At 51.1% G+C, this 14,288-nt stretch overlaps 1 protein-coding gene across 2 annotated transcripts; it reads right to left on the reverse strand.

Annotated features, from left to right (window-relative positions):
* Positions 1-10: 10 nt before the first annotated feature.
* LOC105700928 (armadillo segment polarity protein) lies at positions 11-8,152 on the reverse strand. 2 transcript variants are annotated; one of them, XM_012427223.1, is made up of 10 exons: positions 8,011-8,152; positions 7,102-7,165; positions 6,802-7,035; positions 5,876-6,670; positions 5,505-5,773; positions 5,082-5,423; positions 4,809-4,982; positions 4,428-4,730; positions 3,564-3,660; positions 11-2,376 (listed from the first exon to the last, which is right to left on the reverse strand). In XM_012427223.1, the coding sequence occupies exons 2-10, from the start codon at positions 7,136-7,138 to the stop codon at positions 2,192-2,194; spliced, it is 2,436 nt and encodes an 811-aa protein (XP_012282646.1). In that variant the 5' UTR covers positions 7,139-7,165; positions 8,011-8,152; the 3' UTR covers positions 11-2,191. The 2 variants fall into 2 exon arrangements, with proteins under 2 accessions (XP_012282646.1, XP_012282648.1); XM_012427225.1 differs by lacking the exon at positions 3,564-3,660 and having other exon boundaries at positions 2,204-2,376.
* Positions 8,153-14,288: the final 6,136 nt, after the last annotated feature.

Raw genomic sequence — 14,288 nt, forward strand, 5'->3', positions numbered from 1 at the left:
CACGTCGGCATTACTCGTTACTCGGTCACTTTATTCGCAAGGACAATTAATATATACGATATACATATACATGTGTGTGTACGAATTACGTGTCGCTTAAGTAAGACTAAATATTTTTCCTCTCTCTCGACGGCGCGACCGAGTAAATAAGTGTCCGCGCTTCTTGTTTCTCTTAATTTCTTCTTCTTCTTTTTTTGTCTTCTTTTCTCCTCCTTTCTTATCTTTTTACTTCTTTGTTCAAATCACTTAACCCCCCTCTCGTTCTCTCGGGAGCGGCCTCACTTTAGTTCGCGCCGGAGCTAATCGTAACGATATACAAATTAAAGGTTACTACCCTGTAAGATGCGTAATGCGAAGATTCGATATCGTGTATATTCATATTTGTAGCGTAATTGATACTCGAACGACACTAATAATGGTTCGTTTCCTCGTGGAGGATTGTGTTTAGCGTAGATGTAAATGCATTACTCTAGGCGTTTATGAATGATCTCCCCGAGACCTCGGATTGTACTCCCGTCATTGTCTTCGATGCGAGATTGACCAAAAAGAGAGAAAAAAAAAGGAGAAAAAAAAACCCTAAAAAATACACCAAAAGGTTCACGGGACAAAAAGCTCTCGGAGGCGATTCTCGAAATGGTAACCTACATCGCGGTGACGTAAAAAAAATGGGGAGGGGCAACAAAAAACAAATATATAAAATTCTTCAGAGATCGAACTCGTCGCGGTGGATCTTCCCGAGATATCGCACGGCTGAGATTGGTTAATGATAATCTCACTAAAGAAACGGCACGACCGACGACTCTAAAAACTATACGGTAAAACTGTATCCGAAATAACATGCTACACCGACGGAAAGCAGTCTGCGCACGATTCTTCGATTAATCCCTCTCGACTTTGATTATCTATTTCAACTAAACCTTATCCCTAGGTGGACCAGGATGATTCCGCCAGCCCGGCAGAAATTGTCGCATGAAAAAACGGAGATACGATACACGGCCAGCTGCGACAGTCCGCAGGCATAGAGAAAGATGGACGTCGCACCAGACATCGCCGACATGTCCGAGGGTTCGACGCACTCTCGGCGCTGTAAAGAGTGTCCCGATTGACGTTAACAGGGCTCTTTAAAAGCGGCATACCCATCCGATGGCCGTAAAGAAGCTGTTAACCATGACGCCGAATGCCTAACAGCGTAGATAAAATGAGACAGAAAAAGGATGCCGAGAACAATCCGAGGCTCGAGGGCTGCTGCAACGCCGATCGCGTCCGAAGCCATCAGGCTGTCGCAACTGGCCGGGTATAGCGCCGTTTATCGGTGCAATTTCTGCTGGGCTGACGGAAGAGAAGTAAATCCGCGATAAAACGCGTCGTCAAGGGATCACCCGGGAGTTAAATTAAACCTCCACCGTAGACTACTTTCCGTCAGTGTCGGATCGCCCTCGTCATCTACTCCCCCTACAAGATCAGCATTTCAGCGTTAAGGGGACGTGAAAGTGGCACCCGAAAGGCTCAATCATTCCCGAAACTTTCCTACGAACTGAGTGCATCCAATCGCCCCAGACATTACCACGTGAGGCTACAAGGAAGACCCCGACACTAGGGAAATTTCATATTTTTCATAAAAAATTTGGAAAACAAGAGTGAACAAATTTTTAAAAAATTGAAATTCTATGGGTGTCGGGACTTTCCATATGGCTTCTGTATTCGCGTCGTTAAGTTTCAAGCGATTCGGTATACGCGGTTCGGAGGATAGCTTGATAAACGAGACCTCTTTGACGGCACCTTCGCGTCGCCTTAAGGTTAACGGCTTCTTCTCTCAGACCCTCGGTAGCACGAGGTCCCTACCAGCAGACGGGGCTTTCAGAGAGCCCTGTAAGCTCTATCCGTCCACATGATCCATCGTCAAAAGGACATCGAGCGGATCCCACCGAGACCGTCCACACATCACGTCGAGCCGTTTGAAGGGAACGCTCTTATTTAGGTCCGTCGACTCTTCAGTCCCGGCCAAGAGTGGCGCGCTCGTATAACGCGAGCTCGATCGATGAAATCCCGACCGGACCTAGGAAATGACGCAAACATTCGCAGACCCTCTTACGTGGTAAGAAACGTAAAAAATCGTAAAACTGGGAGGCGAGAGGTCGCCTGCCGGCGACATCGGTGTCGGGACGACGCTGATCAGCAGACCCTCGGGGGTCTACAGGTCGGTGTCGTACCAGGCAGCCACCTGGTTGTTGTCTTGGGGCGGCGCCGGGAGTTCCTCCAGGTGGTCGAAGCTCAGGTCGTCCTCGTGGATCACGTCCATGGTGTCCATCGCACCGTACGTCGATCCACCCCCGATCTCTAGTCCTTGCATCGAGTCTATTGGTATCTGGTCATAACCTGGTCACAGAACGGATTAGAATTACTCCGAGATACGTAAAATCGTTAACAGGCGGTCTGGAGAGGAAATCGGAAGCAGAGCAGATCGCGCATAGGAAGGTACCGGAAGCGGATCCGCAGGACATCGTAATATCAATAAAGGACCACAAGGTTGAGTAAAAAGAACCCCGGGATAAAGTTTCATACCCCGGATTCGGTCCGACCGGCGAGATAATGGGATTTATCCCGAGATTTATTCAACGAATCCAAGCGATTCAAAATGGCCGCCAATCGGTGGGAGACCGCGAGAGCTCAAAGAGAGCGTGAAACAACGGCGTTTAACCGAGCCTGTTGGACTTAAGATAGAAATATTCATGATCTCTCGCGTGCACCGGATCGGATCGAGACCGAGCACCTCCCGGAGGGGCGCCAGGACGAAGAGATCTCCGGTAGACGTTTTTTTCCCATCCTCTTCGTCTTCCTTTTTCGCGGGAGACCCACGGAAATAGGCAGTTAGACGCTCGCGGGGGACTATTGATTTTTCAGCCTCGATAAACAGAGTGGGGAAAAGATGAAAGGCAGGACAAATTACAAGCCGCCGTCGGAGTTGCTTGATTGCATGCTCTTGTACGCTCGGCTGGTCCCCGCGACTTCCTTTACGCTTATCCAGAGAGAAGCGAACGGTTGCTAAGGACGCCTGGGAGAAGTCGAGATCTTCGATTCGACCTCCGACACATTTGGAGCATGCAGGGTCTACCATAAGAGAGAGGAAGAGAGATGCAAAAAGCCGCAGGGGACACGCATTCGAGAAGATCAGGCAACATCGGTGCAACATTTTTACGCAACATCGAGCAACACATAGCCACAGCAATAAGTAGACAATGAGCTTCACCTATGTTACTGCAAGACACTGCCGATAGCCAGTATTTAAATTAAACTCCTTCGGTTAAGCTGCTGTTGAAATAACACAGGGTTAAGTGTGAGTTAAGCCCTGAAGATAGTTAACGTTGGATTAACAGGACTCTAGAAACCGAGACAATGCCCATCAGTCTGGATTAATTCGACAAACGGAATGCGATTCCTCGTGTTAGTGAGGTTTATATCTCTGCCGATTAGTAGGGGCCAATTTTTGGTAACGTTCAGGATTAGCAGCTTTAGGAGTGACGTGATAGCACGTTAACATGGGTCAAGTTCGCCCGGTAACTTACCTTGAGGTTGGTAGCCCCGGCCTCCATGGCTGCTGTGTACACTAGGGGGTCCTTGGCCATACATACCGTCATAGCCTTGGTCGGGACCGAGCATGTCCTGGAGATTAGGTAGCACAACTTAAGGTCAACACAAAACTCGACTAGTCTAACAACCACTTGGACAACCCTCGTTAAGGTTCCTGGCAAGTCCTTTGACCAAATATCGTATAAAATCGCGCATAAATCTAAACGGAAAATAAATAGATAAATAAATAAAAACAAAGCAGGCACTCTAAGTGTCGACAAAGTGGTGTCTCGAGACCCTCGCTAGGCACCGTGGCTAAATTTACCTTGCAACTTGCGCGCACCCGGCGCGCAAAGAGATCCCCGTTAGGTCGTATCTCGTTATACTGAAAGCGAAGCGAACAAACCTAGTGCGTGATCACCAACAAAAAGATCTTGTTATAGAATCCAGCGAGGGTGGCGTGATATTTACATCGCTCAGGGGGGGTGGATTCTTTGAGCAGGAATAAACTGAGCCACGTCGCAAGCGGTGCTACTCTCAGGCAGGGTGGACAAATGTGATACGCTCAAATATGAAAACGTATAATGCGAAAAAAAAAAAAAAAAACCCTGTAGAAGACCAACATTCGATAACGCCGTTTGAAGTGCCGAAGATATCTTAGAAAATGGCAGCTGCCCTTTGGCCGCACTGACGCGGGTTATTAAAATGCTAGTCTTCGATTAAGGTGTAAATCCAAATCCTAAGTGACTATTCTGGCGCCAGTGGCGACACTAAGGGTGCATTTTCACGTTGCACGGGAAATGCAATCATGAGGATTATTCGCCACCGCTGGTATCGCATGATACCAAGCGCCGAATTACCTGAAGATCGGGGCCCATGCCGAAATCGGAGTTGTTCCACAAGTTGGTGTCTTCGCGGAACAGCGAATTAGTTAGCTCCATCGAGAGCCGCTTTTTGTAATCCTGAGGCTTGTCTTCGCTCATGCGGAATAAGACGGCAGCCGCGTAAGTCGCTACCCCCTCGTTCCTGGAATGCAGCAGTTCCGTCAGCGGCGCCGTGGCACCTTCCTGCTCGATCATCTCAGCGCCCTCTTTATCAGCTGCCAGCTCGCAGAGGACCCCAGCAGCGACGCGCTGTATGTTCTCGATCTCGTTGAACAGCAACTGCAGTCCAACAAGAAGAAATCGCAACGATCATCACCAATTCAGCGGTCAGACTCTCGTAAAATGCGGATCCTGTACCTGAACAAATATGGGGATGACGTTTTGAGCACGAATATTGGCTCTATTGTGCGATTCCCTGGCGAGGATGTGCAGTGCACCGACGGTCCCCTCCACGATTTCCTCCATGCGAACCCCATCTGCGTAGGCTCCTTGTGCTTGCTGGCTGCCTGTACTCGCCACCGAGGACCGTTGCTACGCATTAAATGAGAGTTTCCCCCCATGTTTAAACGGAATCGATGATACAGTGTATACTATAAAAAGGTTCAAAGGTAATGAAGAGTGAATAGCTACCCTCTGAGTGTCCTGGAAGGCACGCATCAGGAGCCTGACGAGATGATTTATGGCGCCGTGATCGCGCAAGGGTGCATGATTTGCCGGGCATAGAGCAAGATTCCTGATCAGCCCGATCACCGCCTTGACCAGCGGCCAACGAGACGGAGGATGTAACAATTTGACTATAACTTGGATGCCGTAATTCAGACGGACTGAATTCTGAGCCATCTCCGCGTCGACGTGGCGAGACGTTAAGTGACGCAAAGCGCAGACTGCCGGCTCCGTGATCTCTTCTCGATCACCAGCATTGACAATTGTGCGAACAAGAGCGTCGACTCCACCGACTTGACACACGGTTACCTAGAGTGACAAAGCAATCGCATTTTTATCCGGCGCTCCAATCTATAAATCTCAATTTTAGAGTATCCAGGTTCAACTTGCCTTGTTGCGCTGGTTGTTGCAGGTAAGATTCGACAAAATGCCGGCCGCGCAAGTGACGACGTTGACGTCGCTCGACGTTAGTACTTGGACCAGGCTTTGGAGAAGTCCCTCGAGTCCGTCAACCTTTGTGCCGGCGTCGGAAAGGTTGCGCAAGGTCCAGAGACAGTTCTGCACGAGTCGCTGGCTCGGATTACCGAGGTGCATCGCCAGGGCTTGCATGCCACCAGCTTCGACGATCGCTGGCTTATTGCTGGCGCACACCGACAATACTGGAAGGACGAAAGCATTCGTTTAAAATGTATCGCTTGAACTAGAAAAATTAATACCGTTTCTTAAGCTTCCGTAGAAAATAGGTTGAGAAAGTATTTTACCTTTGAGAACTCTAGAAGTCGTCCAGAGTAACTTCTCGTAATCGTAAGAGCGCATAATGCGCACGAGTTCGATGGGTCCCTGGGAAGCCAAGATGATGAGTTTGCTTTCTTGATTGCCGTATGCTAAAATCTGCAGGCAGTCGGTGACGATTGCCAGAAACTTGACATTGTTTCTCTGAAGCAGGGCTACCATCTTTTGCAACCCACCAGCCAGCCTGACCGCCATTTTGGAGCCATCCTGGTGGAGCAGGAGATTGTGCAATGTCGTAATTGCATAAAAGAGCACAGACTCCATCGGAGAGCTAAGAAGTTTGACGAGAGCTGGAATTCCTCCACTTTTGAAGATAGCGAGCAATCCTTGTCTGTGGTGCGACAAGTTGTGCAGAGTTCCTACAGCTGCTTTGGTGGATTCGAGATCATCACTGTTTGATATGGCTCGCACCAAAGCTGCCACCATTTGGGCGCTGTTCATTATGGCATGACGGGATGCTTCTTTCTTGGACAGCTGATGGACCATCATTGCTGCGTGAGATACGACCACTTGATCCTCATCATTTAGTAGTTTTATTAATTCCGGAATTGCACGCGTCGCCAGGTCGGTATCGTCCTGGTAATTGATTAGATTGACCACAGCGTGTTTTAACATCTGACTTGGTTCAGCCAGACGTTGAACAGCTGTTGGTTCGGCCGGGTCGAATTGTGTCGATGGAATTTCAATTCCTTCCTCCAGAGTCTCGGGGAACATAGCTGCTCTGACACGCTGAGACCGTGTGTGACTCAGCTGTTGATTCATTTCTAGAAAGTTGATTACACATTTTTGTATAACTCCGAATAGTCGAAACTACGAGTTGCTTTGAATTTCATGACGATTTTAACTTAGGTAAAGTAATCGATCACTGTTGACAGAAGTTTTAACAAGATCTTACCATCCACTTGATCCTGGGTGAAGCCTTGAGCAAAACCCTGATCCAGATCGAACATCAGCTGATCTCCCTCCATCTCGTCATCCTCCTTCCCGGATAACGAAGGAGCCTGAGTGGCAGCTCCAGAATGAATTCCAGAATCACCCATGTACGAGTTTTGCTGCCACATCAGGGTTTGTTCCTTTGCCGAACCCATGGGTAACCCGTCATTGGGACCCTGGTAGTTCCCGTGAGACACTGAAACAATAAATTCTCAAGAATCGGCTCTAACAATTAATAATTCTCACTAATTAAATCACTCACTGGGTCTGGACTGATTCGACGACATTTGATAACTCATGGCTCCTACGGGTGAATCTATCCACACCTGGAACGGAATACAAATCAGCCTCAATTCACAAGCAATACCTTCAACCTTCACCCGAAATCATTCACCTAGGAAATCAAACAAACATTAATCGGAGCAGAATTCACTGGGAGAGGAAAAAAATCAGTCCTCGAAATTACAATCAGCAAAAAAACCACTATACCATTTCCACAGAATTCCGTAAATATATTTCCAGTCAGACTGGCATTCATCAGTGTTAAAAAAAAAAAAATATCAACGCCGTCTAGAGCCTCACTACACGGGGTATAAAAAATACTTTCAGATCCCCAAACACAGTGCGGTGTCCTTTAAACACATTACAGCCCCACACACAAAAAAAACCACGTCAGCCACCCCAGAAAAATCGGCCAAGAGTTCGTCCAGACATCAATTAGACGCGAGTTAGACTCCTATCGTCGCCGAATTCACTTCCACTGTCGAAAGGAGCACGTAGGGATGCACAGGAATAAATCATAAACGAGCCCTATGGCCGAGATAAAGGAGGCCCCCAAGTAGCGATCGAAACGTCGGCCTTGCGTATTTCACGGATTCCTCTCGACGAACACATAAATGGCGGCGTGGTAGAGTAAACGAAGGCGTGAATAAAAACGCGTAGGAGGGTTCGAGTTCGAGATGTGGCGGCTCGAAGGGACGCGGCGGACAACAAAGGGCCGGAATGCGGTGTATCGCCGTTTCCTGACAATCGCTGCTAAGCGTTACGTGCGCGGGGCGGAGAGGCGCGGGGTCGATGAGAGACATTGACACACCCAGCGTAAACAGCGAGAGGAGAATTCCGAGCGGCGGCCGGGCTCGCCTCGAGATTTCGGACTTAATCGGCGCCTTACCGCAAAATAGCCAGCCGAAGGTGCAGAGGTTTCCGGTGGTCGAGCTCCGAGGGGCGCAGGTGACTCGGGAACCTTGCGCTCGATTCACCAGCTCGGTCCTTCCTTCCCCTTCGTTACCTTGCACCCAGCTCGACTCGACCGACTAAAGATGGCTGCCGAGTGACGCGCCAAGGGCGCCGCCAGCGCCGCCACCGACGCCCGACCGCTCGGCGAACTAACCACTCGGCTGCTCCGCGAACCCTCACGACTTTTCCCCGCTAAGGTTGAATGGCCCCGAGATTTTCTTGTCCAGGCATTTTCAGGGAAAATCTGCCGGGACAAAGGAACGGTATGGGCAGGTGGGAAGGTTCGAAGGCTTGGAAAATTCTGCAGCAGGTTTTGGGGGTATTTAATGTCCTTTTTCGTTTTGGGGGATAATAGGGTCAATTGATTTTCATGGGGGAGGAAGGATTCCTGGGGGAGAGATAACAAAATGGGTGCTGATATACAAAGACTAATTTGTAGAAACTTTTCGACGGAGGAATTGTTGAGTTTATTGGCGCCTTCAGATATGACAACTATCTATACTGGGTGTTCGTAGGGAAGCACACACCCGGGTGCTGTAGTAAAGAAACTCTGTACTCATTCGAGAGTCATGAACTTGTCGGAGACGCTACCGGAGTTCTCGATATTCTGGGCGCCTGGTGAGGCGGCAACCAAAATGCACGTATGACGGGCGGGAAGTCGACTTTCAGGCGTGACAAACTCCGGTCAGTGACCATTAAAGAAAGTACCAGCAAGGGCGGGAAATTAATTTCAATCGAGGAACGGCGCTCCCGAGTCCGGAGGTGGTAATTTTATAATGGAGCCGCGTTTCACATGCGCACCCGCGATCAAGTCCACGCGAGTAAATCGTCCGGCATGGACGGCGCGGCCGGAGCTGCACGCTCGGGAAATAACGGACATTGGGCTCGCAAAGTAAAATATACTGGCAGTTTGGCAGATACGCCATTCGTTATCGACTGCGCCCACACGCCGATTAATTTTCGGATGTGTGTGATGCCGCCGGCTTCCGTGGTAGGCTCCGTTGACGCGCGGCGCGTCGACAACGCTGGCGAGGAAAAAGTGCCAACCCTGACACTCCTCATTTCCGCCACTCGTAAAGCTTATAGATACATATTTACCGAGACAACGAACTAAATTTTCCACGATTTCCTTGGCCGGCTCTTAGTCTTACTCGTACAATAAGTACAACTGCGAGAATCGGACAACCAAATTGCACTTATATCCCATCGACGTGACATTTTCTGCAATTTTTTTAATTCAAGAATAAATTCAGTCGATTTGAGTGAGATTCATTGAATTGACAAAACATTTCCTCGGTACCGTTCAAACAAATATTCCCTAGATCCAATGAATCTTTCGTTCTCAATGTAGGTGATTAAGCTACTGCACGACTCAATTATTTCACCGTAACTTTCATGGCTTTTTACGTAGGGCCAAAAGAAACCGCCGATTCCCTAGAATATCTCCACGCGGCATAATTACGCGTTGAGTTATGACCGCAGGCTGAGACAATCCCTGATTTACGTCGAGTCTTATTTGAGGGGATACAGACCGCGGTCCCGATAAGTGTCCCCGATAATATGCTAATAATGATTTGTGGTGACGCGGACTTCCGCGTTTAATCCACCTAAACGCGCCACGGCTAAGGAACGGGCCGAGATCGTTTCTGGCCGAGTGCGGCGGAGATCCTGCGATTTCCCGATCTCGCGATCGCAGGATCGTCTTCGTTCCTGGGGCCTGGCTGGGGCCAGCGGGGGGAATCGGGAGAAATCGGCACGTAGGTTTGATTTATTCAGCTGGGTCCCCGAGTGCCCATCAGACGCGACCCACGCTCCATGAGTATCCAATGTCCGCGCGATTCCTCGAAAGGACCCGCATTGGTTATCCCGATGACCACACGGGCGGATCGGGGACGTCATCGAGATTCCTGGCGACCGGTCCGATGCACATCCTGTTCGAGAACAGAATTCCGGATCCCAAGACTGCAGCGCACTCCGGGCCGCCAGCACCGAATAAAATAGGACGACCAGTTCCCGAGAAGAAGTGCCGCAAGCCTTTCCTATCGTTGATCCAGGCATTTGCCACAGCGACTCGAAGAACCTCCCATCATTGATTCCAAGCCTTTGCCATGTCGCACGGACACGTGTCAACGCAACATGGCAAAGGCAACCCATCGTTGACTTTGCGTACAGGGGCCCCACCATATCTCCGTTGTTATTGCTCAAGTTGCCCTGGAATTTCTTGCCATCACTCATTCCCAACTCTTCGCCGATGGACCCCTGAGTCATCCCGGAGGTCTTCCTGGTACCCTGGCGTTAAATCTTGCGACACCTAGGGACACGCATTGTAAGATTTCTGCACGATTAAGCGGAGTGCGCTTTTAGGAGCTGCCTCTTTGAGCGTTGAATAAATAGGGAGGTCTCTCTGGTGCTCCCCGATACATCACGCCGTGCACCCGGGTGATAGATGCATCTGCTCAGCGCGGTGTCTCTCCCCACCTACGCGGTGCGCTTGCTGACACGAGCGTTTATGTCTACATAAATTCTCATTTGAAGCTCGATAATAAAGTAAGCACGCCGGGGGGACAGACACGGTGCTCGGTTCGGCGGGCACAAGGCCTGATACATAGATCACGAGGAAGCGGCCGAGAACCGGCGCGAGAGGAGCTCGTAGGGAGGGAGCCAGGGCTCCGGTATACATTTGCACTCGGAAGGTGTATGCGATCGCATGGAGGGCGTATATGGATGCATCTCTACGAGAATGCACCTCCACCCTGGGCCGACGTCACACGTGGGGCGGCCTCGCGTGTGCGTCTCCGTACACCGTTGCGCACGGCCAGTGCTTAATTATATGCATTCTCAGAATCTGCTTGGATCTCTCTCCACCTAATGCCCGTGTATTCTGCGCCGCTCGTGTTTGCCAAGGGGAGGTGAAACCCCCCTTATTTACTGCCCTCCGTCACATAATGCTCGGCCGGCCTCCCCATCTTTCGTCTCCTACCACGCCGGACTCGCGTCTCCGAGCTTCCACTTCGGGACCGACCTCTTCCCTCGATTATTAATTCCATTTCTGGGACGATCGGGAGGTTCGGATGCCTAACCGGGAGTTTCAGATGGCCATGACCAAAGTCGGTCCTGGTCTTGGAGCCTTGGGCTTGGAAATATGGTCAGGACCTCGAGTTTCATTTTTCGGCTAGACCATCACCAAGACCAGGATTAAAATCGATTTTGCTCGTCGCTAATCCAGTGGAAAGTCTAAATCCCACCGCGGACGGAGAGACGTCCCTCCGCTGGAGGACTCGCGCTCATCGCTCAGACTCGTCCGGCTCGCCCTGGTTTCCCGAGTTTTTCCCGACGGACGGCCGGAGGGATCCCTCTTCAAATTGATCCTGATCCGCGAAAGCACTCTGCAGGCCCTCTCACCTTCGGTGATTTCGGTCCGTCCCGTTGATTTGTCTCCGTCTGGGGAGCACCGGGGGACATCCGGCAGGCGGCCACCGGGTGATGAATCACGCATCGTTCCTCGTCGGCGTCTACGTCGCCGGACTACCCAGGTCCCGGCATCCCCTCGACATTAGTGACGTTAGCCGTGAGACTACTCCATCAACTGCGATCACGGGACCGGGAATGCAACTGCGAATCCTAGCGCCCCGTTCCCTCCAGTCCCAAGGGACTCCGATGGTTAATCCGCTCTTTTCCGCATTCGCGGATTCCCGAAGGATTTCCCGATCCCCAGGATTCGAAGATCCCTACCAATCCTGGAAAGAGTCCTGGAGATACCGCCGTTCCTAAACCTCAACGATTTTTAAAGCCTCAGTCATTTCTCAAATCAGTCATTTTTTTATTTCCACATGATTTCGAGCGTTAAAATCCATGATTTTCTGAATACCCACTCGTACCCATCCCTGAAGACACCTCTACCCTTGAATCTTTGAATTGGGTGGATCAAGGAATTCCACCACGTGGAGACGAATACAGGGATGATCGCTCGGTCCCATCAGGATCCACGACCCCTTCTGACGGCGTTATGGGGATCCTATCGACCGGGGGAGTCGAATCTTGGGGAAGGTCAGAGATCGATCCTCGGGGCGGACACACCTGCGTGTCCGCCGTGTCTGGGAGCCGCATAGAAGTGTCCCTCGCGTCGTGTGGGTGCCGGCTGACAGCTGCTATCGCGGCGGCTCGGATAGGTTATTGGAGGTCCTCAAATGGTATCGAACAAGGTTCTGGTGCACCGGTAGGGTACTCCCGGGACGAGGCGAGGACCGGGCGGGTGATAAGAGGGAACGGTCCCCTAAGTATCTTGGGAAGGCCTCACACTTCCATGCCGTGGACGCGCGCGAGTACACGCTAGTACACGGCCATGTCCTCGTGCGTGTGCTCGTAGGTATCTCCGGACTACTCGCGGCGGAGCAATAAGATACTGCAGGACGTTGGCCATCGCTGATGAGCCAACCCACACCGCGACAGCGACAAACAGGACAGCATCGGGACAGGACAGGACGCGCCGGTCGGTATCAGGACTGTAAATCCGGGATTTTATTCGCCCGGTATCGAGGTTTATAGTGTCCTCAGGCGGCCCGGTGTGCGCCCATGTGCGTGTGCAAGAGTTATGCCCGACTGTCGGCCGCCAAGACGTTTGCATATCTCCGGCCGCACGGCTCGCCGCGAGAGGAGACACCGAGAGATGCCGAGAGCTGCAATTCTGGGTCCGTCATCCTGTAATGTCCTGAAATACAGGCTTTATCTGCGTCGTCGCTTCGCCGACGTGGGTATTAACCGGCTGTCGTACGAATTTAATTTACCGGCCGACGGACCCGGCATTGCGCCGGCTTTTATCGGGCCCCGGGTATGCAGGACCAAGGATCGGACCGGCAACCCCCTTCGTGGGACCCTGCCCTGTATCCTGTGAATAAGGGATGACGGAACCGACTCTCGGGTTACCTCTCCACTCGACGTCTCCGAGGAGCCCCCTTGCAGCGCAAGGACCCCGCGAACACCGTTCCTGGGAACGAAGCTCCAAACTTTCGGATCGAAAGGGATGAAAGTATGAAAAAAAAAAAAAGATTGACAGGGCATAAGAATGCCGTTTAGGAATAAATCCAGGAATTTCCTGCCCTCCGTCCACAGGAATAAGGAACGACGAGCTAACTCGCGATTTCCAAGATGGCCGACGAAGCATAGCATTACCTTCGACTTAATTCCCCCTTTCCTGGGAATGAAGTCCTAAACTCGAAGACCAGTAGATGCGATAGTCGTTACATCAATTAGAGCCTGAAATCCGCTATCATCTCCGCGAAAGAGATCCTTGGTCCAGCTCGTCCCAGGACTTCCTAGGATTCCCCGACGTCAGCCACCTGGAGCCGTCCCTGCGGATCCCGCGACCGCGGAATCGTCGCGGAATCCACCACGGGAGCCGGGGTTAAGGATGGTGCACCGAGCACCTAGGAATAAATCCAATTGCGAGAATAATTATCGCCGCTTATCCGCGATAAAATAGGATATCCTGCCGGAGGACCCGCGACAGGTACCAATTACCTTCACAAATGAGAAGCATTCAATTCAATTTTCATAAATACGAGCTATTCAAATGAGCGAAGGAGGGGGTGAAACGGGACAGAGGGCTGGCGAGCAGCGAGTTTTGGTGGCGGGGAAGTGATCTAAGCGATGCGACAGCGGGGAGTAAGCTGGATATATTGCCGCCTGAGAGAGCGCTGTTTTCAACCAATTATTTCTACTTGTGGTTGCATGACGGGCTCGGGAGGAGAGCTGCTCGGGGGCGGCTGTGTACGAGAAAGAGGCGAGTTAATGCCATAAATACATCAGCGTTATGGATGCCAGCAATTATATGAGCTCCGACGAGGTGGAGCGCGAGCGGGCCAGCTCCCTCTCTCTCTCTCCCTCTTTCTTTCTCTCTCCCATGGTGGATATATACGATATGATCCACACCGGTCGGGGGAGCACGACGCATCCCGTAACCGGCAACTGGTCCGGTTCTCACGTTGGCGCTGGTTCTGGACCAAAGATCTAATTACTTCTCATCTGTCGCCGATCCAACGTCCATCGATCCGCCGAGAACCCCGATCGATCTGGTTCCTGGAGCCTGCGTCCTGGACCAGAGATCGGGTCGAATGACTCCTAGCGGTTAGTTCCACCCTCTCGTATTTTGGATCACAATTTGGGAAAGATGATTTTAATATGAGGATGATCGAAAGGACGGAACTTTATGCGCTA

Source organism: Orussus abietinus, unplaced genomic scaffold (assembly GCF_000612105.2).
Source record: "Orussus abietinus isolate OABI.00-Male unplaced genomic scaffold, Oabi_2.0 scaffold9, whole genome shotgun sequence".
Classification (NCBI taxonomy): Eukaryota; Metazoa; Arthropoda; class Insecta; order Hymenoptera; family Orussidae; genus Orussus; species Orussus abietinus.